Raw genomic sequence first — 26,909 nt, 5'->3', positions numbered from 1 at the left:
AGGCCAAAAGTCAAACTCTCTCAAGTGGACAGGGTAGAGAGGCAGGGTCAACCCTTGAGAAAACAGCTTGCTCCAAGAGTTTGTTGAATTGCCAGATTCTGACCTAAAAGCTTCTTACGGCCGTAGACCTGTGCTCAGCCTTGGGAGGTTCTCGATGGCTCGGCAGGTCAGCAGTTTCTGTGCAATTGGCGTGGTGTATTTACTCTACTAGGGCTAAGAGTTCTTTTGAGCGGGAAGCCGGCGTCAAGAAGTGTACAAAATTGAAGCTTTTGACCTCGTGCCGACCTAAATCTGCGTCCCCCAGCACAAATCATCAATCCGAACATCTTCGTTTGGCGGTATATTAAATCATCCCACAAACCTTATCACACACCACAGTCCGCTTTGCCATTGTCTGTAGCATCCTGCTTCGGTCTGTACAATGATCTCACCGCAGGAGCGTTGCATTAGTGCCTCGGAGGTTCCAGGAGTCCCGGCTGTGGCCCCATCTACGAATGGATCTGATGGCGCAGGACGGCCCCTACGAGTCATTATTGTCGGAGCTGGCATTGGAGGCCTCACCGCTGCCATTGGCCTTCGTCGTAACGGCCATCGAGTTGTGTTGTTAGAACAGTCCCGGCTGGCTAACGAAACCGGCGCCGCTGTACACCTTACGCCCAACGCCAACGGGATCCTTCGCCGTTGGGGACTGCGAGCAGAGTGCTTTGGGGCCATCAGCAACGATCGTATTGTCGAAAAGACGCACGATGGCCGGCTGCTCCTGGACGTGGACTTGAGGAAAGCCAATCAGCGGTGGGCACATCCGTGGCATATAGTCCAGCGCGTCGACTTACACAAGGCGCTCAAAGAGGCTGCCACAGGGCCTGGTGGCTACGGCGTGCCGGCGTCACTCCATTCCGCCAGCAAAGTGGTGGCCGTCAACGCCGAATGTGGGTCAGTGACATTGGAAGACGGAAGCGTGACCTTTGGAGATGTGATCCTTGGTGCTGACGGTATCTACGTAAGTCGTCTACCGATGCTATGGTTGATTGTTTGCTACCTCACGAAGTCAAGATTCACCATAATAAAACCAACTAATCATGTTCCCCCGACACAGTCCACTGCACGGTCTACGGTTGATACCGCCAGCTTGCGGCACACTGGGAAGGCTGCTTTCCGGTTCCAGATATCTCGCCGTGCGGCTCAAGAAGATGTGATATCCCGCCATCTGGGCGAGTACGAAAACACATTTTGCACATGGCTAGCTAGGGATCGGAGAGTCGTCATGTATACATGCGACGGAAACAAGATGCTTAACTTTGTCTGCATACACCCAGATGCGGAACATTGTACTGAAGTCAGAGAACGTAAGATGGTTTCTGGACCTCGTACTACATTTTCTGGTTCACGGGCTGATCGTTTACTATCTAAACTTGTAGATTGGATCAAAGAGGCGAGCATTAGTCAATTACTCCACTGCTTCAGAGACTTTGAGCCTTCTCTCCGGGCCCTCATGAGCAAAGCGGACCCATCGAGCCTTCGAATTTGGCAACTGCTCGATATGGAACAAATCAGTTGGACTAGCAACAAACTGGCTCTCATGGGCGACGCTGCTCATCCGTTTACTCCACGTCTGTACAACTTCTGCCCCTGCTACTGAGATTTGCTTCTTCCAGCAGTTTTGTGCGGCCAAGACTGATGGTGATACATCGTGTTGCAGATCAAGGACAAGGTGCCGGCATGGCTATAGAAGATGCTGCTGCACTCTCTGTTGTTCTCTCCAAAGGGACAAGTCGAGAGACAATACCAGCACGTCTTGGATTGTATGAGGATATTCGTAAAGGAAGAGTGCACGCTGTGCAACAATCTTCTCGACGTGCAGGGGAAGACTGGGAAGAGGGGAAGAGCCAGCTGGATAGTAAGTGGATTTCAAGACCTTGGTTGTGGTTCTCTTCTCTAATCCCTGGTGGCGACCTAAACCTGAGATGATGCAAGCTTGAAGTAGGAAGCGCGTCAAACTAATGTGGATACTTCAGACAATGATTACAACTGCGGACATGATGAGTTGGATCACTCAACCAGATTGTTCGACAAGTGGCGTTGGTCGCAACGGCCGAACACGGTTTGGCAAACACCACTTGGCTTCGGACCTCAGCCAGGGCCGCTCCAGGACGGATATGGTCAACAGCGTCGAATCGCCATACACAGCCCCATGCGCGACTTTACTACCATTAGTGTTCGGTTCATGACTTCCCGAACCCTGCTTCAAAATCTTTTCCCTCACGAGCGATTCGAGTTCAAGCGCCCAAACACAGTCTGCACGGCAACCTGGTCCGTCACATCCTTAAACCACGTCCCCTGGTTGGCCAGAGGGGGCTATACTACGCTCGCTCTCTTCGTTCATGGCGTCAGGTATACCAAGAATGACGGCACAGTTGTCAACGGGGCCTTTGTGCCGATCTTGTTCGAGTCCCTTGCCGATGCCGTGGTCGCTGGTCGGGAGCAGCTCGGCCTCCCCAAAGTGAGCTGTGACGTTCACATATCCCATTGCACTGGCTCGTGCCATGCGACGGCGTCTTGGCGCGGTGCGACGTTTATCGATATCACGCTTCCGGATCTCCGCGAAGAAGAACCGAGGTCCGAAGCTGGAGCTGTCTTTGGTGAGACCAACGTGCTTGCGTATCACTACGTACCCGCCATCGGTGAGCCTGGAAAGGCTGATGCCGAGTACGCCTGTCTTATATCTCATGCAGACGAAGGCAGGGTGCAAACGGGCGGAAAGCTTCATTATGTAGCGCGATCGATTGGCTCGCGCGTCAACTGTGCTGCGCTGGACTGGGAGAGGTTGCCTACACTTCACCATATTGCTGCTAAGCTGGCTCAGTTACCCGTGTACGAGATTGTGAGCGCCAAGCTGGTCAAAGGTGTTGTCCCAGCGGACAAGCCGATCGCCAAACGTATTGAGTAGAACAAACACAGTGCTTCATAACTATCAACGCATAGAGTTTGACCAGTGAGTTGAAAAAATCTATCAAGTGAAACAGGCGGATAGAGGGAAGTTCGTGGCTATATCATTGCTGTGACAAATTTACATTGACAACCTTGATACCTTTTTTCGCCCAAGGAAATAGAGATCTAATGGAGCAACCGACTCTCAACCACTGAATGTGCCACTCTAACACGCGTAGTCTACGACAAGGCTTGCTTGCTGGCCAGGAATGTAGAAGAGTTGATGTACTCGTTGTGTCTCATGATGTATCCAGCTATTTGGTGAATCTCTTGACCTAAGTTTTGTCAACTCGACGACTCACACAAAGAATTACAATAATGGCAATATTATCTTACCCGCTGCATGCGGCTTGTCTCTCTCAGCAGAATCCCCTGTACGCCCATGGCTGAAGTTCTGTATCTTCGTTGCTCGAGCCTTTCGGCATTCTTCGTACCATTGTAATCTAGTAGGTATCTCGTAGGCTTGGGTGCCCTTCCTCAGCATAACGGACAAAGAGATGGCGTCTTCAATGGCCTGCGCGGATCCCTGTGCTAGGACTTTTTGAGATTGCAATCATCCGTCAGTAGAGGATTCGTGTGGGAACGAGGTTGGGGGAAACTAAGTACATGGTGCGTATGGATGGGCTGCATCCCCCATCAAAGCTGCGAAATTGTTGGTCCATTTTGGCAAAGGATCCAAATAAAAAAGATCCCACATGGTGATGTTTTCCTCGGCCGTATGCTGGATCATGTGACGGAGAGGCGCGGCAAAATTGGCGTAAGCAGATAGAAATTGTAATCTTTTGTTGTTCTCTTTCAAGATGACAAGTCAGCCGAGCCCCTAACCACCTAAACTTTACCAGACTGATAGCATTGAGCAACACTTACCGACGCTCTTTGATCCGTCATTGTCTCGCGGCAAGATGGCAAGAACGTTTGTCTGTGATCCGCCCGAGCAGGGATAGAAGATTATTTTCCTATCGTCACTCGCGGCTTCGGTCATCTTTCCCGGACGACTGACAAGCCCCGCTGTCAAGGGATCTTCCAAAAGCTGCTTGGTTGGGATCAAAGTCCGGAAGCAACTGAGTGGAGATGGCGTCTCTTGGAACTCGGAGCCGAGCAGCATCTTCCGGCAAGCTGAGTGAACTCCGTCAGCCCCGATAATCACGTCACCCTCTACAGTAGTGCCATCAGTCAATGTGACCGTCGCAGTGGTATGGTCAATTTTCTTCACTTGGCAGCCCAGACGCAGGTCAATTGGCTTCCCTTCACCATCCAGCCCAACAGCTTTGCGCTTCAAGGCCGAGTGCAAATCAGCACGATGAATGAAGTAGATATTCTAGAAGTTGGGTTTCTGATATCAGCACAGTAGCACAGAAGTCAACAGGCAACAAATGAAAAAGATACAAACAAGGTGTGGGACCAACCGTCTCGGGCGAGGGCGCCGGCCGTACGGCAGCCTCCCTCACCTTGTCGGCTATGCCTTTGATCGGCTCCAGAGTGTAGGCATCAACAATCGACATCTTTGAAATCTGTTCAGTATGATACGATAAGAATGAGGTTGTTTTTGAAGGTGAGAGCGTACGTCTTCCAGAAGTGTCGAGCCGATATCTTCTGGCTCGATGCCCAGCTGTCGTAAAAGCACCGTGCAATTTGGCTGTAAGCCTATCGCAGCGCCTGTTTCGTTGGCGAATTGGGATTTCTCCAACACCTTAAAAAGGATTAGAGACACACATGGGTTTGCATTCCCCAATGGAGATAGACGTACAGTAACATGGTGGCCCTGTTGTCGCAAAGCAACGGCAGCCGCCAAGCCGCCAATGCCAGCACCTACAACGAGGATTCGAAGGGATTCGTTCATGTCCCTGACACTGGTGTTGTTCGTTCACCACATTCAAATTTGAAAGCTTGTACTCGATTATATATTGGACGATGTGCTTAGGGATCACGGTACTATTTAATCCAGTGGATGACATGGATGAATCAAGGCCAGCCGGGGAGGAGGTCCCCGGCCCTGCTGTGTGGAACGGCATAACGCGAGAAACGTCCAACACTAGGCTCCATGGCATCCGTAGGGCAAGTCCGGTACTAGGTTACAGGGGGACATGCAAAGACACAAGTAGCCAATAGATAACGACGGAGTTCGTTCTGGAACATACAGAAACAACTTAGATACAACTTTGTACTCAGCCATACCCTAGGTTGAAGTGAAGCCCCCCCCCCCCCCCCCCCCCAACGAACGGATTTAGCCGGCTAGGCTTACACCTACTGCCAATATTTGCAATTACCATTTTGACATACACGATTCATGTTGAGCTGTTTATTCCACGGAAAGTTTGTTTGTTGCCGAAGCCGAAACTCCGATGTAGTCCGGAAGAGACGGGGGGGGGGGGGGGGGGGTGGCGGACACACTGGGAGAATTTGTCTTTCTCGTTAGTTTAATGCAACCAAGTGTTCTCATTTGCCAAAAAATAGTTCCTACCTTGGTAAAAAACCAAGTATCGCAATTCATGTTTAGATTGGGCATTCCTTTCATCATCAGAACATTACTGAAGTCGTGGATTGGATGAAATCTTTACACTGACATATGCAACCAACTAAGTCTCTCATTCAGTTCAATTTGATCAAACTACTTTTTACCCAACCAACCATTCGACCTAACAAGATGGCTAAAAATCTCCCGAACTACGGAGAACGTCTTGTCATAACTCTGATTGATGATAATGCGAGGGTAGAGTCTTCCAAAGAATGTTTTTCAACGCCACGTACCAACGCAGCTGAAGATGGTTGGGTCCCAATTTCATGGGCTCGATACGCAAACGCTATCAATCGGGTCGCTCATGGCATTGTTAAAGCCTGTGGTCATGGTAAAGAAGACACGTTCCCAACAATTGCATATATCGGGCAAAATGACGCTCGGTATCTGGTCTTCAGTGTCGCCGCCTTGAAAGCGGGCTACAAGGTAATGATTCTTGTCTGTGTTGCAGGCCATGCATCCTCAGACCTCGGAAGTCTATTCTCGTGGTCTCTTGCTGAAGACGATGATGGCAATTATTAACAACCACCCTAGGCGCTCTTCATCTCCCCTCGCAACTCAGATGAGGGACAGCTGAATCTTTTTAAATTGACCGACTGCCAAATCATTTACCATGACACCTCTTCTGCTCAGCACGTTGCTGTTTGGCTTCAGAAGCGACCCATGAAGGCAGTTGTTATCGAGTCACTTTGGGACTGCTTCAGCGAGGAGAAGGTTCCTCATTTCCCCTACAAAAGGGACACCAAGAAGGCGAAATGGGACCCTTTCGTTGTTTTGCATACTAGTGGAAGCTCGGGGCTGCCAAAACCTGTCATTGTGCGACAGGGCGCATTGTGTTCGACCGATCTGCTGCACGCCCTTCCTGACCTGCAGGGAGCTGAAGTCTTCATGAGAGGGTATTCCCAATCAAAGAAATGTTTTCTGCCAAGTACTAAAACACCCCCATAAATCTGATCTTTGCGCACCACTGACTTCCTGAACAGTGCCGCTATTCCATGCGAGTGGCTTTTATGGCTTCTTCGGTGGGCTTTTTTGGGATCTTGTGATTGCACTCCCCCTGAGCTCCGCTATGTTCACAGCAGATCTCGTCCTTAGTGTTATTAAAAACTCCGGTTGCGACTCACTGTTTCTTCCCCCTTCAATTTTGGAGGAGTTGAGCACCAGAGAAGAAGCCGTGGAAACCTTGAAAAAGTTGAAATTCGTAGGGTTTGGCGGTGGTGAGTCCATCAGTGTTTGGGATTTTCTCACACGTGTCTTTACTAATATTCCAATGAACCGTATAGGCAGTTTAGCTCCCGAAGCAGGAAGGAATCTAGTGCAACGCGGAGTCTTTCTTCACAATGCCATTGGGTCAACTGAGTAGGTCATGCATCCCGTTGCTTGGACTAGTCGCGCAATATGTATACTGATGATCTTCTACTAGAGTTACCACAATGCCATACTACTGGCAAGAAAACATGGAGCTCTGGGACTGGCATATCATTGACAGCGCGGCACTGGGTGCCGATTGGCGACCGGTTCCAAGTGAAGGTGACAATGTTTATGAGCTTGTCATTCTGCGACAAAGCGAGGAGCCCGGATTGCAGGCAGTGTTTTATCACATGCCCGATCTCAACGAGTTCAGCACACGAGATCTGTTCATCAAGCATCCTACGGAAAAGAATCACTGGAAATACCATGGCCGTATCGATAACATTATTGTATTCTCCAACGGAGAGAAGCTCAATCCGCTCCCAATCGAGGAAGCAGTCATGGGACATCCGAAGATTAGAGGCGCCCTGGTCGTGGGGGACTCTAAGCTCCAACCAGCGCTTCTGCTGGAACCCATGTCTTATCCTCGGACAGAAAAGGAAGCATCCGAGTTACTCGACGAATTGTGGCCGTTGGTTTCAACAATCAACAAAACGAACGCAGGCTATGGGCGGATCAGCCGGCGGCTTGTCGCTCTCTGCATCTCGCAAAAACCCTTGCCTCGATTGGACAAGGATACCATTAACAGAAATCGCGCCGTCGACATATATTCGACGGAAATTGATCAGCTGTACCAAAGCGCGACTGACTGTACTCTGGACATTAGTAACTGCGACGTGCTGCAGGACTCAATTGTCTCTGTTTTGCATAGTGCGGGAGCCCAACAATTGAAAAGGGACACTGACTTTATCTCTGCAGGACTTGACTCACTGCAAGTCTTGGAAGTAACCGCATTGGTTCGCGGAGGCTTGAAGGCTGCAGGCATAAAAGTGCAGCCTGAAGCTATTCAGCCTCGCCATATATACGGGAACCCGTCGGCAGTCAAACTCGCCAAGTATCTATTCTCAGTCGTACAAGGAGACGTCGACCAAGACGAGCATTCTAGACAAGTCGCTGTTATGAAGGAACTCCTGTCCAAGCACACGCAGAACCTACGTGCTCGGGCAGAAGCCAAGCCGGAACCCAGAGACACGGAACAGACAGTCATTCTTACCGGAAGCACTGGAAGACTGGGGTCCTACCTGCTGCATTTGATGGCAGCAAGCCCCCGTGTGAAAAGAGTCATCTGTCTCAACCGTACAAGGGATGGTCGAACTCGACAAATGCAGCAGAGCGCACATCATGGCTTGAACACGAGCTTTGAAAAGGTGGACTTTTTCCATTCCGATCTCTCCAACGCTGACAATCTTGGTCTCAACTGGGAAACATTCGTCCACATCTTGGGCGAGGCTGATCGGATCATCCACTGTCAATGGCCGATGAATTTCAATCTCCCAGTCGAATCCTTCGACATGCAGCTGAAGGGGGTCCGAAACCTGGTAGAAGTAAGTGCTCAAGCAGACAGAGCAGTACCGGTCATCCTCATATCAAGCGTGCTTGCCGCCATCGGACCAGAAGCAGCAGGCGTTGACGGAGACAATCCATTACCAACGACAGGGTACGGGTGCAGTAAACTCATCGCAGAGCGCATCCTGATGGAGACGGCTACCGCGAGCAGCGTACCGAAAGCCGTGATCAGGGTCGGGCAAATCGCTGGATCTGAGACCGAGGGAATCAACGGTGGCGGCATCTGGAGCAAGCAGGAATGGGTGCCCAGCATTATCGGCTCCTCAGTTCAAAGCCTCGGCGTTCTTCCTCGCGACACGGGCGCGATGAATACCATCCAGTGGCTGCCCGTCGACCGAGTGGCTTCGATCGTGCTGGACGTCGCCGGGGTCTCTTACAAAACCCCAATAGCACAAATCGAAGGCTACTTCTATTGTGTCAATCCTCACAAGACGACGTGGACAAATTTGGCGGTCTCGATCGCGCAATATTATGGACAGCGCATTCGAGGGCTCCTGGATTGGGAGGAATGGCTCGAGGTCCTCGAGAAAAGCTCTGAGAATGGTCTTGGAGGTAATCCGGCTGCCAAACTACTCGACTTCTTCAAGTACCACATCAACAGCGTGGAAGGTGCCCAAGAACGGCTATCATATCTCATGGAGAAGGACCTGGAGAGAACGATGATTGCTAGCCAAACTTTGGCAGAGACTAAAGCTATATCTTCGGAGCTTATGGCTAAATGGTGCTCTCAGTGGGCCTTTTGATTAAGCAAAAATAGCTAAGACAGAAGCCATAAGAGTTGTTGGTCTTGCCGGGGATAAACATGTTTCGACAACGAGCTGCAATGAGGGCATTTGTAGCTGGTAGATAGTTGAGTAGTTGAGTATCCTTGTTGCTACTGTTGTCTCTAGTCTAGCTCCACTGCAGCAGGCGGGCTGGCAAGGTGCCCAGAGCATGTAGTGTAATTACTCTTAGCCCAACCTCTATATCCAGCCAGATCTAGCTATGTCCGGAGATCCAGCATTGATGCCATGAGATATGACCTGACAGGAATAGGCATTGTCTGTGAAGGCAAAGACCAATCCATCTCCTATTCGGAACAATGAGTGCAGTACCTAGAGTATTAGAGAGGGACCTCCAGCAATAAGCAAGTAAAAGAAAAGTAGAAGCAAGGTAGAAAGAAGTTTTCAACTATCAAATAGATGCCATTGCATACAATCAGCTACTTGTGGCTGTGATTTCAGTTGTACGTCTGAATGAAAAACCCCTTTTCTTGATGATGAGCCTTTTTGCATCACTGAAACCGACAAGACTTGCGTAAATGTTATCCATGACCTACTCTAGCAACGGTTAGGCGATAAAGGATAAAGAACAGTATCATCGACAGATAAGGACACAGCGGCTTCAATGAGATCTATGTAACGCAATAACGGATTCCCTCCTCGAGGGCGTTTTGAAATTTGGTGACCTAGAATCATATGTCAGCGCTGGGTGACTACCCTGGGGACAGCATCGTCGAGTTGGTTATACTCACATCGGGCGGCACCATCAAGGAGAAATGATCAGCATCAACCGCCATGCAGTGGACGGGCCCAACCATCTTGTCCCAGCCGTTGGGGCCCAGCGGCTTATTCGCCGGGAATGTCCAGTTGAAAGGGCCGACACTGGGATCTTCCATAAAGTTGGGAACCTCCTCACACCAGACACCGTGCGATGCGAGCGTCCTCTTGAATCCCTCGTCGAGACGCTCGGCAACACCGAGCTTGCACCACGTAACGACGGAGCGGACGGGTCGTTTGTCGAAAGGCATCGGTTTCGCGTCGTAGGTGCTGACGCACCGAACAGTGTTACGCATGTGTAGCTGTGCGCGTTCGGCCACGGCCTGGTCGAGCCACTTGTTGCGGGAGCCACCCATGAGACGAACCATCATCTCCACAAGGACCTTCGGTAGAGCGTCCGGGTTGGGATCCGGCCGGATCTTTGGAGCCGCCATGTCGTAGAGGAGCAGACCCTGTACTTGATGACCGGAAAGGAGGAGCTGTCGCGCCGTCTCGTACGCGAGAATTGCGCCGCCCGAATAACCGGCGAGTAAATAGGGGCCATGAGGCCGGGTTCTCAGGACGGCCTCGGCCATCATGGCAGCAGTGTCTTCTGTGCCGCAGGTAAACCTTTCCGGGCAGTGTAGGAACGGAGACTCGACCGCATAGACAGGCCGATTGTCGGAGAGTCGTTTCATATAAATATATGTCGCAGCGCCTCCGGTGCCGTCAGGAAACATGAAAAGCGGTGTGAGTTTACTGGATAGCTGTCCATGCATCAGAACCACATGTGAGCGGGGCGTCGAATCTCTGACAGCGGCGACTGTCCTCGAAACGGCGGCCGCCGCCGAAGACCGCTCCGCGGAAACTCTACTTGTACGACCTAAAGGCGTATGAGGCCTTGTCGCAATGAAATCTGGTATCACGGGAGTCTTGTTCTCGACAGGCCGCTCCGTCAGATGCGGTTTGTCGGGGCTCAGTGTTTGGGGGAGAACGGTGTGCGAATCGACGGCGATGGCCAAACTGCTGTTGGAGGACCAGTTCGATGGCAACGACTCAGTCGGCTGTAGAAAAGAAGACTCTGTAGTGTAATTCTCAGACGGGGTTGCGTTGTGAAAGCTCCACGGAGTCTTGGGATTCTCGATGCTCGGGATGCTGTTGTCGGGTGCAGAGGTGATGTTCACACCCGTGAAGGCGCTGCGAAGGTCGCCAATGGTGGGATACTCATGAAAACTTGTTGCTCCCAGCTCGAAACCAGTCGTCTCTTGTATAGCCATGGCGATTTGGACGGCCATGATCGAGTCAACGCCCAGGTCTGCCAACGCGACTCCGTCAGATAGTTCTGACGACTCCACACCCACTTCATGGCTCAAGGCTTCGATTATCGCGTCAAAGACATCAGTGTGCCCATTTGCCATCGGATCCTCGACGATTTGCCCCGGAGGTGCAGGCGGGAGGCTCTGGACAGTGGTTGCCACACCTTTCGGCGGATTGCATTGCTCATCATGCGAACTGGCAGAGAGGAGGCCACCGATTGCTTGCATGATGGACCCAATGGTAGAATGCTCGTAAAAGGGCGCAGCCTCAACCTCGATACCCAAGATATCCTGTAGGCGCATCGCAATCTGAACAGCCATGATGGAGTCTACGCCAAGATCTGGGAGAGCTGTCTCCGTTGAAAGACTAGCAACTTCGTAGCCGGTATTCTCGGCAATAACCGTGAGAAGCACAGCCAGCAGTCGGTCTTGGCTTAGTTTCTCTTCTGAAGTCTTTGCTTCAGCTAACCCTAGCGTTGTATGGGGAATTCGCAAAGGATCTTTGGGGGCAATCGGCTTCTCTGTTGGTGAAATCAATCCCATGGCCGATCCTAACAATCCTGAAGCTTTCTTTGCTGCTGCAACCGGCATCGAAACAGAGGCGGCAGATTCGCCCTCAGAGAGAGGACTGTTAATCATGCCTGTCAACACTGAAATAGGGGTCTCTTGAAATCGGAGACCCTTGCACATCATTACGAGATTGTTGTTGTTGTTGTTGTTGTTGTTGTGCATGACCCAGACGTCAACAAGACTCCCTCCTGCAGCAGGTTTATTTGCGCGAACATAAACTCGGTAGTGCTTGTTCGGTTCGAAAGACTCCAGGGTATCCCAGGACGCCAAGCTATGAAGCAAGGCTACCACGTTATTAGCCTTGGTAGGGTTGCAGTTGGCGAGGAATCCGGCAACGTGTACCACACTGTCTATCCAGTATGGGTTCATTGTAAAGTTTGCACCCTCTGCGGAGGGTAACAGTTCAACGTCGGCGACAGCCTCGTCGAAAGACTCGGAGACGGAAACGGCTGTTACGCGGCGGTACACATCCGAGTAAGAGACCGTATGCGAGAAGAGGGCATAAAAGAGAGATGACGAGAGCCGATGACCGTGACCGTTCTTTGCAACCTGAATGACTTCAGCGCATCTATCACGGATGGCTGGCCCGTCAGTTTGCCATTCTTGAGCCACTGCCTCGTGATCGGCTTCGATTATCGAACACCGCGCGTATTCAACCGCTGGCTTTTCGTTGGAGGAGCACAGCTTAACAGAAACGACTCCTCCAGCTGAGTCCTTTGCTGGGATGACGGCGCTCAAAGTAACCTTCTGCTCTTTGTTGCCCTCCTGGAGGGCCAAAGGGCGAAGATAGACACATTTCCGCATTGAAAGTCGGCTGGTGTTGACAGGCGTTCTGGTACGACCAGACCGTGCCAACAGGTACCCAGCGGCTGAGAATGCCATGTCACCAAAGACAGCGCCGGGCGATATCGCTAACCCCTGGAGGCGATGACCAGAAATGACAGGCAAGAGCTTCGGCTCGTGCAGTGACGTCTCAAACGTAGCCTGGGCCCCCGAATCGTATGACTCCGACACGATTCGTTGAATCGTTGTACTGAAAACCTGAGCTGGAGCGGCATCTTGGTCCGGGGAGCTGGCAGCTTTGGGCGGTTGGTATGTCCTCCAGTAGTTGCTGGTGTCGAAAGCATATCCGGGTAGTGCGAGAAGTCGAAGGCTCTTGATGAACGGCTGGTGGAAGTTGGCCCAATCGATATCAGTGTTATTCCGGTAGGCGGCTGCGAGAGCTCGAGATATCGTCGTCCAGCAGTCTACACCAGCTTGCAGGGATGGGGCGAAGGTTGAAGAGGTATCGGCTGGAGCCGAAGCCCGGAGGAGGTCGACGCATACGGAAGAAGGTCCCAGCTCCATCCAGAGCTCCTTTTGGTTCGTAGATGCACCTTGGAAGGCTCCGAGAAAGTTGACTGGCTCACGAGCCTGGCGCGCGAGATAAGCTGCGTTGAAGGCTTCTCCGAATGACACGACTTGCCCAAGAAGCGTCGAGGCTACTGGGATCTCAGGGGCCGAGAATCTCACACCTTTGGCAATGTTTTCATACTCTAACAGTATCGGGTCCAGCTGTGCCGAATGGAAGCCATATGCCATTGGCAGCATGGTTGACCTTAAGTTGTGGAAGTGGATGTGTTGTTGTAGCTCTTTGATGTCGGTCTCCAAGCCGCTTACGACTGTCGCGGAAGGACTGTTGACACAGGCAATCTGGCAACTAGATCTCGGCCGGGCCGAGATGATTTGGCTGAGAGTCTTCTCGGATGCTCCAACGGATAACATCGCGTACGCTCCAGAAACCAAGCGGTCTTGGATGAGTGTGGCGCGCTGTCCGACAAGGAAAAGCATATCGGAGAGGGACAGCACGCCTGCGACATGAAGGGCACAGTATTCACCCAGACTGTGTCCCATTACCATCGCAGGCTTAATACCACACGCGGCCCAGAATGCCGCCAGCGAGACCTGGACAGTGACAATGGCCAGCTGTGTCTGGGCCGTTGTTTTCGTCGACGGCTTCGAGCCGCGGTCGACTATCAAGTCCAGGAAGGGAGGAAATCCCATAGATTTGGCCAGACGGTCGCAAAGGTTAACCTTGTCCCGAAAGACGGGGGCTGTTTCGTAGAGATCGCTGCCCATGCCCCCGTACAGCGCTCCCTGACCAGTAAAGACAAAAGAGATCCTGCCAGTGCTGCTGCTACTGCTGCTCGCACCTTGCGAGGGGTCGATAGTCTTGTTCTCACGCAGATCTTCTTCAAGCTCGTAAACCAATTGCGCGATGGTTTCAACGGCAAACGCTGCCCGGATCGGGTGGTGGAGTCGTCGTGCCGTGGTTGTGTAGGCCAGATCGGCAAGACTCGTGCCCGGGTAAGCTTTCAGGTATGCCAGCAAACGACGCTTGTTCTCGACATGCGCACCAGCCGTTCTCGCCGACGTGACCACCACTTGACTTTGTCGTTGATCTGGCTGGTGATGGACGGCCGCTTCTTGGGGCGGTCCACGGAGCACGATAGAGGTATTGCCGCCCTACAGAGTAAAAACAAAAGACGCAGACGCCATCAGCTAACTTTTCGCTTCCATTTCTAACAAGACAACGATTGTGAAGTCACAGATGTTGATGGAGTGTGGCGAGGGTTGCTTACCGAAGCGTCGAAGGAGTTAATCAATATTGAGTTGGGACTCGTTTGCGCAGTCGAAGTGCCCGGAACAAGCGGCTCTTGCGTAGTGGGTATCCTGATCTTGAGGGCATTCAGGTCTGGGAACTTGGGGTTCAAGTCGTGCGGTAGTCCGGCTTGTGGAGGAATGATATTGGCTTGTAACATCATGATAGACTTGACCAGCGCGGCTGCTCCAGAACCCTATAGGAAGAATCCAGATTTTGTCAGCGATAAAGCATCTCGGGCTTATAGATCCAAGGTTTGCATGGACTTGAAAGCAATAGGAGGGAGTGTGTCGTGAGAGGGGGGGGGGGCTGGACTTTGTGGCAAACAAAGAAAACAACTTACAGCTTCCGAGTGTCCAATGTTGGCCTTGATTGTACCCACCGACAACGGAACACTCCGACTGGCATTTCCAAAGACGTTGGCTACTGCAGTCATCTCTGCAACATCGCCAACCTGTGTTCCGGTGCCATGCATCTCAACGTAAGAGATGTCACGGGGTTCCAAACAGGCCTTTCGCAGTGTCTCTGCCATCAAAAGCTCCTGCGCTCTGTGATCAGACCGCGTAATGGACGTTGCCGTACCCGAGTGGTTTCTTGCCGAGCTCGCGATGACTGATAAGATGTTATCGTTGTCTGCGATGGCGTCCTCAAGACGCTTCAGGACAAACGCCCCCACGAATTCGCCGCGACAGTACCCATCCGCGTCTGATCGATAGACCTTGCATCCGCCTGTTTTGGACAAGAATCCAGCCTTGTCTAGCATGTGGTATGCCACAGGAGAAGTAATCAAGTTGGCGGCACCGGCAACTGCCATGTCGCAGTCTCGTGCCAAGAGAGACGAACAGGCCAAATTGACCGAGGACAGGCTGGATGCGCAGGCGGAATCCACGCTGTATGTTGGCCCGCTCCATCGCATGCTGTAGTTGACACGACCAGGGCCAAAACTCCGCTGTAGCCCAGTCAAGCTATAAGCATCGCCACCAGAAATGTGCATGATGTCTCGCCAGTCCTCGCTTGCTTGACCGAAGAACGTGGCGATCCTGGTGTCGTGCGGCGACGCAAAACGGCCTCGGCCATAGCCCGCCATTTCCAACGCCTCGTAGGTTGACATGAGGAACAGGCGGTGAGCAGGATCCATTTGAAGCGCTTCTCGGGGAGAGACCTGGAAGAACCGAGCATCGAAGAGGCCAGGCTGCCTGATGAAGCATCCATACTTTGTTGAGGTGGATAGATGGAGCTTAGTCTTTGGGTCGTATAGCTCGTCTACGTTGAAACGGTCCCTAGGAACCTGATAGGTTTGTTAGCTCTTGGGATTCTCGAGCTGTACTGTAGGTAGAAACACAATGCGGTTCTGCTCGACGTACCTCACTATGAACGATCTGGCCCTCGGAGATGATGTCCCACAAGCCTTCCAAGTCGTCACAGGCCGGGAAACGCCCGCCCATTCCCACGATGGCAATATTTCCAGACAGTTTTGTCTTTTTCTCTTCTTCGTGTTCGGCTGTTGCTTCTTGAAGAACGTTCAAAGATTTCCCAGACTGCTCCAAAAAGTTTGCAACCGTTGTCAGATGGGCTGTTGGGGCAATGACGTATACATCAGTGGTAGACGACGTGGGGAGTTGTCCAACTAAAGTGGCTAACCCTTGTCGAAGCTTTAGAGGAACGGTACAGATTTCCCGCAACGTCACAGTCAAGATATCACGCCACGTCTGGCCGTCAAACTTCGTACTGCTACCCAGTGAAATCATCTGACTCTTTGAGACGACGGGTACGCCGAGAACGGCAGCATTACCCAGGATGTAGTCGAGCTCATCATGGCTGATCTCGTCGAGGACGTGTGTGAGAGAGCTGATTCTTAGCTTCCGCTTAGGCAATGATTTCACCGTATGAAAAGTCGTGAACTGCTTCAGGACAGAGGGTGGCCCAATTACAGTGTGCCAACCGTCGTCTACATCTGACGCCCCGATCTTGATCTTTTTGTGGGCCGGAATTCTCTACCATCACAATCAGAATAAGACCAGCAGCTTTTTCTTACGCAAGAAGATCTTGAACCAAAAGGTACACATTCATCATGGGGCCAATCATGGAAACTAGACCGCATGCTGCTTTTGTTGCGTCAAGCTTTCAAAGTATGGGGCGACTTACTTTGGAATCATGAAATGAATCGATGTATCCCTGCAACTGGTCCGCTCCAGGACCGATGAAAGACCAGCCCCATGAGTCGGAGACATCCTCGACCGCTCGAGAACGTGTCGTCAACATGCATCCTAGGCGCGTGGTTATCCTGATGAGCTCCAGGTTTCTACGATAGAGTTCCTGGACATCCTGGGATATCATCAGGGTTGACGCGACAAGTAAACCGCCGCATGCGCCAACAAGTGAAGACCTTGTGTGCAAGAGCTGTGGGTTCACTTCACAAAATCTATGTTGAGATGGACATTAGTATGGAATGTTACTGAATTGGGGATTGCTGTCTGGTGCGGGAAACAAACTGGATAAGCTTAGCTGCTCTGACGATTCCAACCATAGTCACCTGAGCCAGGCCGAAGTGGTCCTCTTTCGAACGAAACCGCTCTGCCAACTCGAGCAAGTCGGAGAAAGGCCCGCCAAGTGAATTTTGCATCCGAGGCCCCAACTCATTGACTTCGCGTCGAAGGGAGTTTGCGGCATCCTGCAAAAAGGCTTTGAGTATCGGGTTGTCTTTAGAATCTTCAAACAGCTCCTTCATTGGCTTGTAAAACGAATCTGTCTGGTCTCCAAAGAGAACAACAACGCTCTGGACTTGGTGGGTTGTATTCATTTTCGCAATAGTGAGCGTGTGTAAATGTGTGTGAAGCACAATGTTTGCTGAAAGAGACTCTGACTGGCGTGACGCTACTGCGAGGAACAAGTTGTTGCAGAAAGTTCAATCATTTCAGATATAATACTCGCTCATGAGGCTCTATGTGATCTGGCCTTTTAGGGGTATGATTAAAAAATTTCGAGTCTCCGGTCTCCGTCGGTTGTTTAATGGTCGGCTTGCTGCAATGTTTCCGACTCAATGTATCGGGCAATTAACAGCCGCAAGTTAGACCTATAATATAGTTGCAACCCTGCGCCACCTTATAAGATTTGTGAAACTAATTTACATTAATTATCAGTCCGAGAGCTGACACAAGGCTAGTTTAGTCCGGACCCTCGGCAATCCTCGGCACGTATCGCCGTTGTGTCGAGAGGTACAACTGTTTCGTCAGCCACATTGGGTAGCACAAGCGAATTCGTCAATAACACGCGATTACTCTCATAGATGTTCTCAACCCGACCCTTCTTGTATCAGAAAGATGTTAATTAGTGTTGAGATGCTGACTGGATTCTTGATGGGAATATTGAGGCGGAGTCCTGGCCGATCTATTTAGATCACGCGGATATGTCTCCGTCAGATCAGCCATATCACGGACTCCGTCGATTACTTTCCTTCACTTTAGACCCTTCTTCCTACAAACTACAATCTACGAATAACCTCATATTCTAAGCAGTTCGTTCCCTCAAGTGACTCTGTGACACTACCAGTGAAATGGATCATTCATCGTTTGGTCTCCATTTCTTAGGTGCATAGTTTGCATTGCAGCCTTTCTGTTCAATCGAGTGACAATTATTGTCTCTTAAATTATCCTTGGTCTCGTGTCAACTTCTCTTGCTCTCCAAAATCTTGTTCTGCTGACTCGTAACTTCCGGACACAAGCGGATGTTTGATTAGCATTCCATCCGAAACTGGCTGGTTCCGACCTGCATCGGGAATAAACTGATGCCTGCTGAAGAACTTATGGTGGGACAAAACACGCAAAGCATAATCAGTGCAAGTCAATGTAAGGTGCTATTTACAGTATACTTGGAAATGGTCCTTTGGGTTGGGTGTGGAGAATCGACTTCAACCTTGAAACTTAGAATCTACGATGTACAGGTAGGTTTGGTATCCAGGACGTCGGGTATGAACCCCGTAAACTGTAAACTGACAGAACCCGGTAAACTCTAAGCCAGTCAGATGGTTAAAAGGTCTAGGAGATTCGTTGAGTCAACCCCCCTAGCTTGATTAATTGCTAATTGTGCGTTTGGCGGACCGGAGTTCCTGTCCGTCCGTCAACCGTAGCATTCAATTTAACGAGTAACTCATTAATCATGAACAAAAGATCCAGAACCCTGTGGAAGTGCGCAGTCACTTGAAATTGGGTCAATTTTGAAAACATCCACGTAAGCTTCCTTGAGGGCTTGCTCGTGAACTACGCTCAGTGTTTGGGTTATTAGGTGACCTGGGTTGCTCTATTTCTCACATCATCTATGCTATTTCATAGAACCAAGCTGGTTTTCAAAAACAAATCTTCTACTTTAACTGCTACCCTGTAGCCACCAAAGGGGTTACACGCCGAAAACCCTGACGAAAATTCCAGCCTCAGCTTTCCACCAGCCTCTTACAATGTCTAACGATGAGGGCGTTGCCATCATTGGCATGGCATGCCGTTTTCCGGGCGAGGCGTCATCCCCAGAGTCGTTCTGGAAGGTACTAATCTCCAAAAGAGGTACGTGTAGGCTAGTCAAGGCTCAATCAAAACCTCACTGAAGCAGCGGTCGCGGCGAGTTGTATGCCATTTTTAGTCGATGTCAACTAAACATGTAGAAAGATACGTATAGCGTAACTCCGAACAGCAGATGGAATCCAGATGCGTTCTATCATGCCGGGAAAGACAAACTTCATACGATCGCCAGCAAAGGAGGACACTTTCTGAGCGAAGATGTTATGGCGTTTGACGCGGCGTTCTTCAACATTGGGCACGCCGAGGCGACAGCATTGGATCCCCAGCAGCGCTTTACCCTAGAACTCACGTTTGAGGCCTTGGAAAGCGCTGGTCTTCCCATTGACGTAGTCGCTGGCACCAAGACCGGATGCTTCATGGGCTCTGCTGCCGCGGACTACCGAGACACGATCAATCGGGACCCGGACTCCAACCCCCGGTATTCGCTTATTGGAGTGACGACTGAAATGATATCGAATCGGACATCTTGGTTCTATGATCTTAAGGGCCCAAGCATCACACTGACGACAGCGTGCTCTTCCAGTCTAGTGGCTGTTCACTTGGCCTGTCAGAGTGTCCTTTCCGGCGAATCAACTATGGCTGTAGCAGGAGGTGTCAACCTCATGTTGAACCCGGACTACTCTCTGTACCTGAGTAATATGACAATGCTTAGCAAGGAGGGCGGTTGCAAATCTTTCGACGCCCATGGTGATGGCTATGCCCGCGGCGAGGGCTGTGGTATTGTAGTCCTCAAAAAGCTGAGCAATGCGATTCGGGATGGTGACCCCATCCGGGCAGTTATCCGCGGTTCCGGCGTCAACGCGGATGGCTTCACGCAGGGTTTCACGATGCCGAGCGCAACAGCGCAAGCTGATCTTATTTGTGACGTGTATAAGACAGCTGGCCTTGACATGGGCCTGACAACTTACGTCGAAGCACATGTTAGTTCATGCCCATATTATTCACATGCAAACAAACTCCCGATAGACTGGACTCGTTGCTGACTGATGTGAGATTTCAAGGGAACCGGTACGAAGGTGGGCGACCCCATCGAGGCTCGTGCAATATACGAAACGCTTGGTAGAAATGTCAAGCGGGGACAAAAGTTGATGATAGGCAGCGTCAAGCCCAACGTATGTATTGAAGCAGCCTTCCGAAAGCACATGGCGAGAACTTTAGCTAACCCAAGAGCCGCTCCGCTCAGATCGGCCATTTGGAATGCGCAGCGGGTATTGCTGCGCTCATCAAGGGCGTTCTGGCCCTGGAAAAGGGTGTCATTCCGCCCAACATTCACTTCACGACGCCGAATCCTGCCATTCCCTTTGACCAGTGGAACTTGCAGATTCCCACCGAGGCAACGCCTTGGCCAAACCCACAAACCCGGCAAATGAGCATCAGCAGCTTCGGGGTTGGCGGCACCAACGCTCATGCCATTGTGGAGGCCGCCCCCCCTTCACTGTCCCATCGGCTGGTCCCAACACGCCCATCAGTCGGCAGTAGCCTTCGCCGTTTTTTCGGCGGCGGCGGCGATGCTATCAACAAAAAGGAAGCTCGGCGTAGACGGTTGATCGTCATCAGCAGTCAGGACCATGGCGGTGTGGCCCGGGTGGCGAAGTCACTCTCTGCCCATCTTCAGAAGATGGAATCGCGTGTCGATCAAGATTACATGGCTGATTTGGCGTACACTCTTGGAGTGAAGCGTTCTCGTCTGCCCTGGAAGGCATACTGTGTCGCCTCCGACATCTCAGAGCTGCGGGACCAGCTTGGAAAACTCGACGTCAACGTGGCCGTTCGTTCTAATGATCGGCCGTCCGTGGGATTCATCTTCACGGGGCAGGGCTCCCAGTGGCCACGTATGGGCGCAGAGCTCTTGTCCAGCGAGGCGTTTAAAGCTGCGGTTCAGGAGTGTGATGGATACCTCGCAGAGTTTGGTTGTTCGTGGCGTGCTCTGACGGAGCTCAACGAGTCCGAGGACAACTCACGCATCGCGGAGCCCGAGTACAGTGAGACTCTTTGCACAATCTTACAGTTAGCCTTGGTTGATCTTCTCAAGGCATGGGGGATTACGCCATCTCGTGTGGTTGGACACTCTAGTGGCGAGATCGCGGCCGCCTATTGCATAGGTTCGCTCTCCAAACGGGATGCCGTCTGTGTCGCCTACATGCGCGGAGTCTTCGCAGGTACCCTCGTATGCGATGACTCTGACATGGGAGGCGGTATGATGGTCGTCGGGCTATCCCCCCAAGAAACCGAAGATGCCATACAGTCTTTGAACAACAAGCACAGCCTGACGATAGCCTGCGTCAACTCCCCAACAAACGTCACCGTTGCAGGATTGTTCAGCGCCATCGAGCTTCTCCAATTAACTCTGGAAAAGAGGGATATTTTCTGTCGTCGACTTGGCGTCAGGGTTGCCTACCATTCCGATCTCGTACAACCAATCTATCCCGACTACGTACAGGCTATGAGCCACGTTGAACCCAACTTTCCTAGCCAAAACGACGACACAGCCGCCCCTGTCATGTTCTCCTCTCTAGAAGCTTGCAGAGTCCACCCAGGAGAGCTTACTTCATTCTACTGGGGTCGGAATCTACTTTCACCAGTCCTCTTTGCCGCAGCTTTGAAAGAGATGATACTTCAGCCTTTGGACAATCAGCCGCCAACTTCGAATCCATTGGACATACTCGTCGAGATTGGGCCGCATGCCTCCTTGGGCGGTCCTGTAGAAGAGGTGTTGTCGAGCAGCGGAGTTAAAGGTGTGGAGTACAGCTCTGTCCTGACAAGAGGCCGCGACGCTTGGGACACAACCTTGGAACTGGCAGGCTGGCTCTTTTCGCGTGGCGCCCCCGTCGACATCCAGAAAGTGAACTCCGACAAAGAACCAAAGACGTTGACGGACCTTCCAAACTACCCCTGGAACCATTCACGCCGCTTCGACGCAAGCCCTCGGATTAATACCGAGTTCAAAAAGCGAGCTCACCCACAGACAAGCCTGTTGGGCGTCCCCGCCACGTCCATTAGCGAAAGAGAGCGTGTCTGGAGAACTCACTTACGTCTGTCGGAAGAAGGTTGGATCAGAGATCACAAGATCCTAAACGTCACTCTTTTCCCTGGCGCAGGCCTGGTCGCCATGGCCATTGAGGCCGCTAGACAGGTTGCTGACCCGGGTAAGACGATACGGGGGTTTCGGCTGCGGGATATATCCATTGGCTCAGCCGTATTTGTCAACGAGGACAAGGCCACGGAAGTCGTGATACACCTTCGCCCTCATCTGACTGGAACCGCGGGGCCTGCCTCGTCTTCGACGACGTGGTGTGAGTTCACCATCTCAACGTCGGAAGGGTCTGATATGCCCATCCGCGAAAACTGCCACGGACTCGTTTGCACGGACTACCACAAGACAGGAGACGATGAGCACATGGATAACGAGCTGAAGGCTGCGCTTGACGCTGACCTTGCCGAGTACAACGATGCGTCTGAGGAGAGTTCCGGCTTTCTTAATGTGGATAAGTTCTATCAAGACCTGAACGGCGTCGGCCTTGGATTTGGGCCGGCATTCCGCAACGTCACCCGACTGAGAGTGGGAACAGCACAGTCCGTCTTTGAAGTCACGATCGGTGATCCCGGAGAGACCTTCAGCAGCGGGCAGCCCGGTCGCCATCATTTGATTCATCCCACGACCCTGGACTCAATTTTCTGTCCCACCTTTGCTGCCCTGTACAAAGGTCTGCAGCCGATGGATAAGCCTATCATTCCCACCTTCATTGAAGAGTTGTCAATCTCATGTGAAATCCCGGATGTGGTTGGGACCAAGCTGAAAGGATTCGCCAAAGCCAAGCTAAGAGGATTCGGCGAGACCACCGCCGACATCCGCGTCTTTGACGAGTTTCTCACGTCCAGCTATATGACAATTCGCGGTTTCCGCTGCACGTCAGAGATATCAGGAGAGAGTCATGCTGAGGGCAACTCAGACAAGCAAAAGGCTTCAGAATTGTGCTTCGATGTTGTTTGGGAGCACGTAATCGATCTGATGGAGCCTCACGAGATACAACGTGCTGTCGAATCTGCGGGCGGCGCTGATTGTGACAAAAGACTGGTCAAGGTAATGTTGACGATTGACGTGTTCTCGAAGCGATTCGTTTTGGATTGTATAGGCGTGAAATATCAGCTTCTGATAGCTAACTCACCAGCAGATGTGCCACATGTTTATCCACTCTAATCCGGAGAGTACGGTATTAGAGTTGCTCCCTAGCGTCGGTGACGCGAGGGTTGCTGCGCAAACGAGCATTGCGTCGGCGCTCAGGATCGATAGGACCAAGCAGATCAAGTACGGCGTGGCTCACGCGAGCCAATTGTCTGATGTTGAGAACGGGATCCTCGTCGATCTTGCAACCATTGCGAAGGAACCACCATCACAAGTGGGCTTGTTCGACTTGATCATCATCCCGCAGAGGTGCCGAGGCATACCTCATCTAACAGATTCCATCGACTACCTGCAGCCACTGTTGAAGCCTTCCGGAAAGCTTGTAGGCTGTATTGACGCGGGGCGACCCCCGAGGATGAACTTCAGAGGAGTTGGTCGCCGATGGACTCCTCATCTGAGCATCCCGGGACCTGGTACAGGCTTGACGGTGTTCTCAGGCCCCCTGGTCAATGGGGTCCCGCGTCCCAAAACCAGGGAGTTTCTTGTTCTTGAGCCCACGTCGCTCAGTGCGCGAGGCGTTCGATTTGCCATCAAATTAACCAATGCGCTGAGCGAGTACGGCATGTCGGTTCGCAGGGCCAAGTTGAGCCCCAAACTACTTGCGGGGATCGAGGGCAAAGACTGTGTCAGTTTGCTTGAACTCGACCATTCATATCTCGTGGATCTTTCGGCCGAAGACTTCGAGACAGTCCGAATAATCGCCCTCAAGACTGCCAGCGTCACGTGGATCACGGGTTTCTCAGACCCGACGTCGTCCATCGTCTCGGGCCTTTTCCGATCCATCCGCAGCGAAGCGCCCGGACAACAGCTCCGGACCGTTCACTGCTCGTTGGAAGCCAGCGCCAATGAAGAGCTAGCAGGTGCGGTTGCGCGAATCCTTCACAGCGAGACGCGTGAAACGGAATTCCTTTTCGAAGACGGCCTACTGCAAGTCGGCAAGCTCCGCCAAAATACCGTTTTAAACAGCAGAATCAGTTCACAGCTTGACGAGGACACCCGCATGATCCCGTTGAAGGATGTCGAAAACCCTGTTAAGCTTGTCATCGGATCACCCGGTTTGTTGGACACCCTTTACTTCACGGACCATTTGAAAATGTCTCTGCCGCTGGACGACGACGAAGTGGAGATACGCGTGGAGGCTACCGGGGTCAAGTGAGTATATCTAATATCTGCATTTCTCCCGTTCGGGCTCCTGCGAGCGCTGAATAACATTGAATCTTTGTGCCATGGCTACGGATTGCCCGTCAAATACTGATACTAACTACCCTGTAGCTTCCGAGATGTCATGATCTCTGTTGGCATCATACCTGCCGACGCACTCGGGTATGAGGTAAGTGGTGTTGCGACTTCAGTCGGAGGCAAAGTCACAAGTGTCAGACCTGGAGATCGGGTGTGTGCCCACGTTGTCGGCGGGCATGCCACAGCTATCCGGACCCGCGACTTTCTGTGTGCGACATTACCCGACTCGACATCTTTCGAGGCTGGAGCGGCTTTGCCTGTCGTTTGCACCACTGCATACCATGCGATTGTCAACCTCGCGCGTCTGAGAAGCGGCCAGTCGATTCTCATCCACGCCGCCTCGGGTGGTGTAGGTCAAGCAGCCATCCAGCTTGCCCAGCACCTGGGCGTGGTAGTCTACGCTACCGTCAGCTCCCGAGAGAAAAGGAAGTTGATCACGGAACAGTATGGTCTTCCGGATGACAGGATATTCTATTCCCGCGACGCAAGTTTCGCCTTGGCTGTGAAACGCGTCACCAACGGACGGGGAGTCGACTGCGTTTTGAACTCGCTAGCAGGCGAGCTGCTCCGCGAATCCTTTTACTGTCTTGCACCGTTGGGGATCATGGTCGAGATCGGCAGTCGCGATGCCATGGACAATACTCGCCTTGACATGCGACCCTTTTCCCGGGGTGCGACTTTCACCTGTTTCACTCTGCTTGATTTACTCAAGGAAGCACCGGATGTTTTGGCACAAGCGACACAGACGGCATTCGCCCTGGTGCGCAAGAAGGTGTTTCGGTCCCCGTACCCTTTGACAGTCTTCCCCGTGAGCAAGGTACGCGATGCATTTCGCCTCATGCAAAGCGGAAAGCACCTTGGAAAGCTTGTGCTGTCATTCAAGGACGACGTCGAGGTCCCGGTCAACCGCAGGCTCCAGAGCACATTGAAGCTGGACCCCCAAAGCACGTTCCTGTTGATAGGGGGGCTCGGCGGTCTTGGCCGAAGTCTCGCTCGCCTTCTCGTGGACTCGGGCGCTAGAAACCTGGCCTTCATTTCTCGCTCCCAGATCTTGAGCAGCGAAGCTCGCGCCCTCGTTACCGAGTTGACCCGACGCGGCGCAAACATCCGCGCATACTCTGCGGACATTGCCCGGAATGCGACGTTGCTCCAGGCGCTTGACAAATGCCGACAAGAGATGCCTCCTATCCGGGGGGTGTTCCAAATGGCCATGGTCCTTCGCGACGCTGCGTTCGAGACCATGACGCACAATCAATGGCGCGAATCAACTCTTCCCAAGATTCAAGGTACTTGGAATCTCCACCAGAACTTCTGCCAGGGCCACAAACTCGACTTCTTCATAGTTCTGTCCTCCATGTCCGGTATCATCGGAAACAAGGGCCAGGCCAACTATGCGGCGGGATGCACATTCCAAGACGCCGTCACACACCATCGCCGGAAGCAAGGCCTCAAAGGCGTCAGCCTCGACCTCGGTATCATGCTCGACGTTGGCGTGATTGCAGAGAAGGGATCAACCGGTGATTTGAAGCGCTGGGAGGAGGTGTTGGGCATCAGGGAGTCCCTGTTCCATGCGCTGATGAAGACAATCATCAGCGGCCAAATGCAGGACTCGGCTGCGTGCTGGGTCCCGCCGCAAGTGTGCGTCGGCCTGGGCACCACCAAAGTCTTTGATGCCGCAGGCGTCCAGCGCCCAGACTACTTGACAAGCGACACTCGCTTCAGCTATCTATCCACCTCTGAAAACCTTTCGGATGCCGGCCCCGGACCGGGCGACGAGGGAACGACGGAAGTGAAAGCCAAGCTCAAGGACCGTCTGGCTTCTGCAACATCAAAGGCCCAGGCAACGGATATCATCACAGAGGGTCTTGTGGCAAAGATCGCCGAAATCCTGCAAACTTCCAGCCTCGAGGTCGACACCAATCGGCCTATCTACTTGTACGGAGTAGATTCTTTGGTCGCCATGGAAGTTCGCAACTGGATCAAGCGGGAAATGGAAGCCCAGGTAGCAATCTTTGACATCTTGGAGGCTATTCCTATAACACGGTTCGCTCAGAAGATTGCAGATCGCAGCAAGCTTTTGCCCAACTCACAGAAAAAGTAATACTCTAGCAAGTGATATTCTGTTCTATTTTATCTTCCTTACTGTTTGGCAAAAGAAAAGGGGGGTGAGGGGGGGCAGGCGACAGACGACATTTGTTACTAGTAGGATAATGTGAAGGCCGGTAAGCAAGATTGCCTAACTAGCATGTTTGTTAGTAATTTTCTTCCAGGTGGTGAGGCTTTACTCATGACTTTGGGGGCACATTTGTCGGCACGGCAGCAGGGGGGGGTGCTTACAAAGTGGCCTAAGCTAAGGTAAGCGGAGATCAATTCAGATAAGCTTAGATAAGTGGGAGGGGAAGCGGCTGTTCATGGAATTCACTACCCAGCGGATACACACTACTCTTCTCTCAGCCTCTTGTGTGATATGATCAGGTTTTGCCAGCCTCCACTGCGGCTAAGTTTTATTATATAAAATGGTTGAAGGCACGCCAAAGAGGGGCCTAGGTTGCTCC

The 26,909-nt window shown here is 52.0% G+C and overlaps 5 protein-coding genes across 5 annotated transcripts; 3 read left to right on the top strand and 2 right to left on the bottom strand.

Moving 5' to 3' along the window:
* Window positions 1–421: 421 nt before the first annotated feature.
* On the top strand, window positions 422–2,947 carry CH63R_14353 (FAD binding domain-containing protein; the record flags this gene model as incomplete). The annotated part of the gene is made up of 5 exons (XM_018309327.1): window positions 422–1,000; window positions 1,049–1,346; window positions 1,419–1,610; window positions 1,700–1,897; window positions 2,016–2,947. 5 exons carry the CDS (start codon window positions 422–424, stop codon window positions 2,945–2,947), a joined length of 2,199 nt encoding a protein of 732 aa, XP_018151645.1.
* Window positions 2,948–3,168: 221 nt separating this feature from the next.
* CH63R_14352 (FAD binding domain protein) lies at window positions 3,169–4,828 on the bottom strand (the record flags this gene model as incomplete). Its single annotated transcript, XM_018309326.1, has 7 exons — window positions 3,169–3,263; window positions 3,325–3,519; window positions 3,595–3,780; window positions 3,856–4,306; window positions 4,395–4,490; window positions 4,553–4,678; window positions 4,736–4,828. 7 exons carry the CDS (start codon window positions 4,826–4,828, stop codon window positions 3,169–3,171), a joined length of 1,242 nt encoding a protein of 413 aa, XP_018151644.1.
* Window positions 4,829–5,632: 804 nt separating this feature from the next.
* Window positions 5,633–9,063, top strand: CH63R_14351 (Nonribosomal peptide; the record flags this gene model as incomplete). The annotated part of the gene is made up of 4 exons (XM_018309325.1): window positions 5,633–5,929; window positions 6,038–6,431; window positions 6,487–6,862; window positions 6,927–9,063. 4 exons carry the CDS (start codon window positions 5,633–5,635, stop codon window positions 9,061–9,063), a joined length of 3,204 nt encoding a protein of 1,067 aa, XP_018151643.1.
* Window positions 9,064–9,713: 650 nt separating this feature from the next.
* CH63R_14350 (RADS2 nonreducing polyketide synthase) lies at window positions 9,714–17,164 on the bottom strand (the record flags this gene model as incomplete). The annotated part of the gene is made up of 7 exons (XM_018309324.1): window positions 9,714–9,767; window positions 9,834–14,228; window positions 14,345–14,560; window positions 14,708–15,652; window positions 15,729–16,358; window positions 16,510–16,786; window positions 16,857–17,164. 7 exons carry the CDS (start codon window positions 17,162–17,164, stop codon window positions 9,714–9,716), a joined length of 6,825 nt encoding a protein of 2,274 aa, XP_018151642.1.
* A 1,650-nt stretch (window positions 17,165–18,814) lies between these two features.
* CH63R_14349 (Polyketide synthase) lies at window positions 18,815–26,455 on the top strand (the record flags this gene model as incomplete). The annotated part of the gene is made up of 6 exons (XM_018309323.1): window positions 18,815–18,917; window positions 19,020–19,852; window positions 19,934–20,044; window positions 20,101–23,013; window positions 23,105–24,267; window positions 24,388–26,455. The coding sequence occupies 6 exons, from the start codon at window positions 18,815–18,817 to the stop codon at window positions 26,453–26,455; spliced, it is 7,191 nt and encodes a 2,396-aa protein (XP_018151641.1).
* Window positions 26,456–26,909: the final 454 nt, after the last annotated feature.

This window comes from Colletotrichum higginsianum, chromosome 10 (genome assembly GCF_001672515.1).
Source record: "Colletotrichum higginsianum IMI 349063 chromosome 10, whole genome shotgun sequence".
Classification (NCBI taxonomy): Eukaryota; Fungi; Ascomycota; class Sordariomycetes; order Glomerellales; family Glomerellaceae; genus Colletotrichum; species Colletotrichum higginsianum.
Note: the sequence above shows the minus strand (reverse complement) of the source record. Positions and strands in the feature narration are given on the sequence as shown.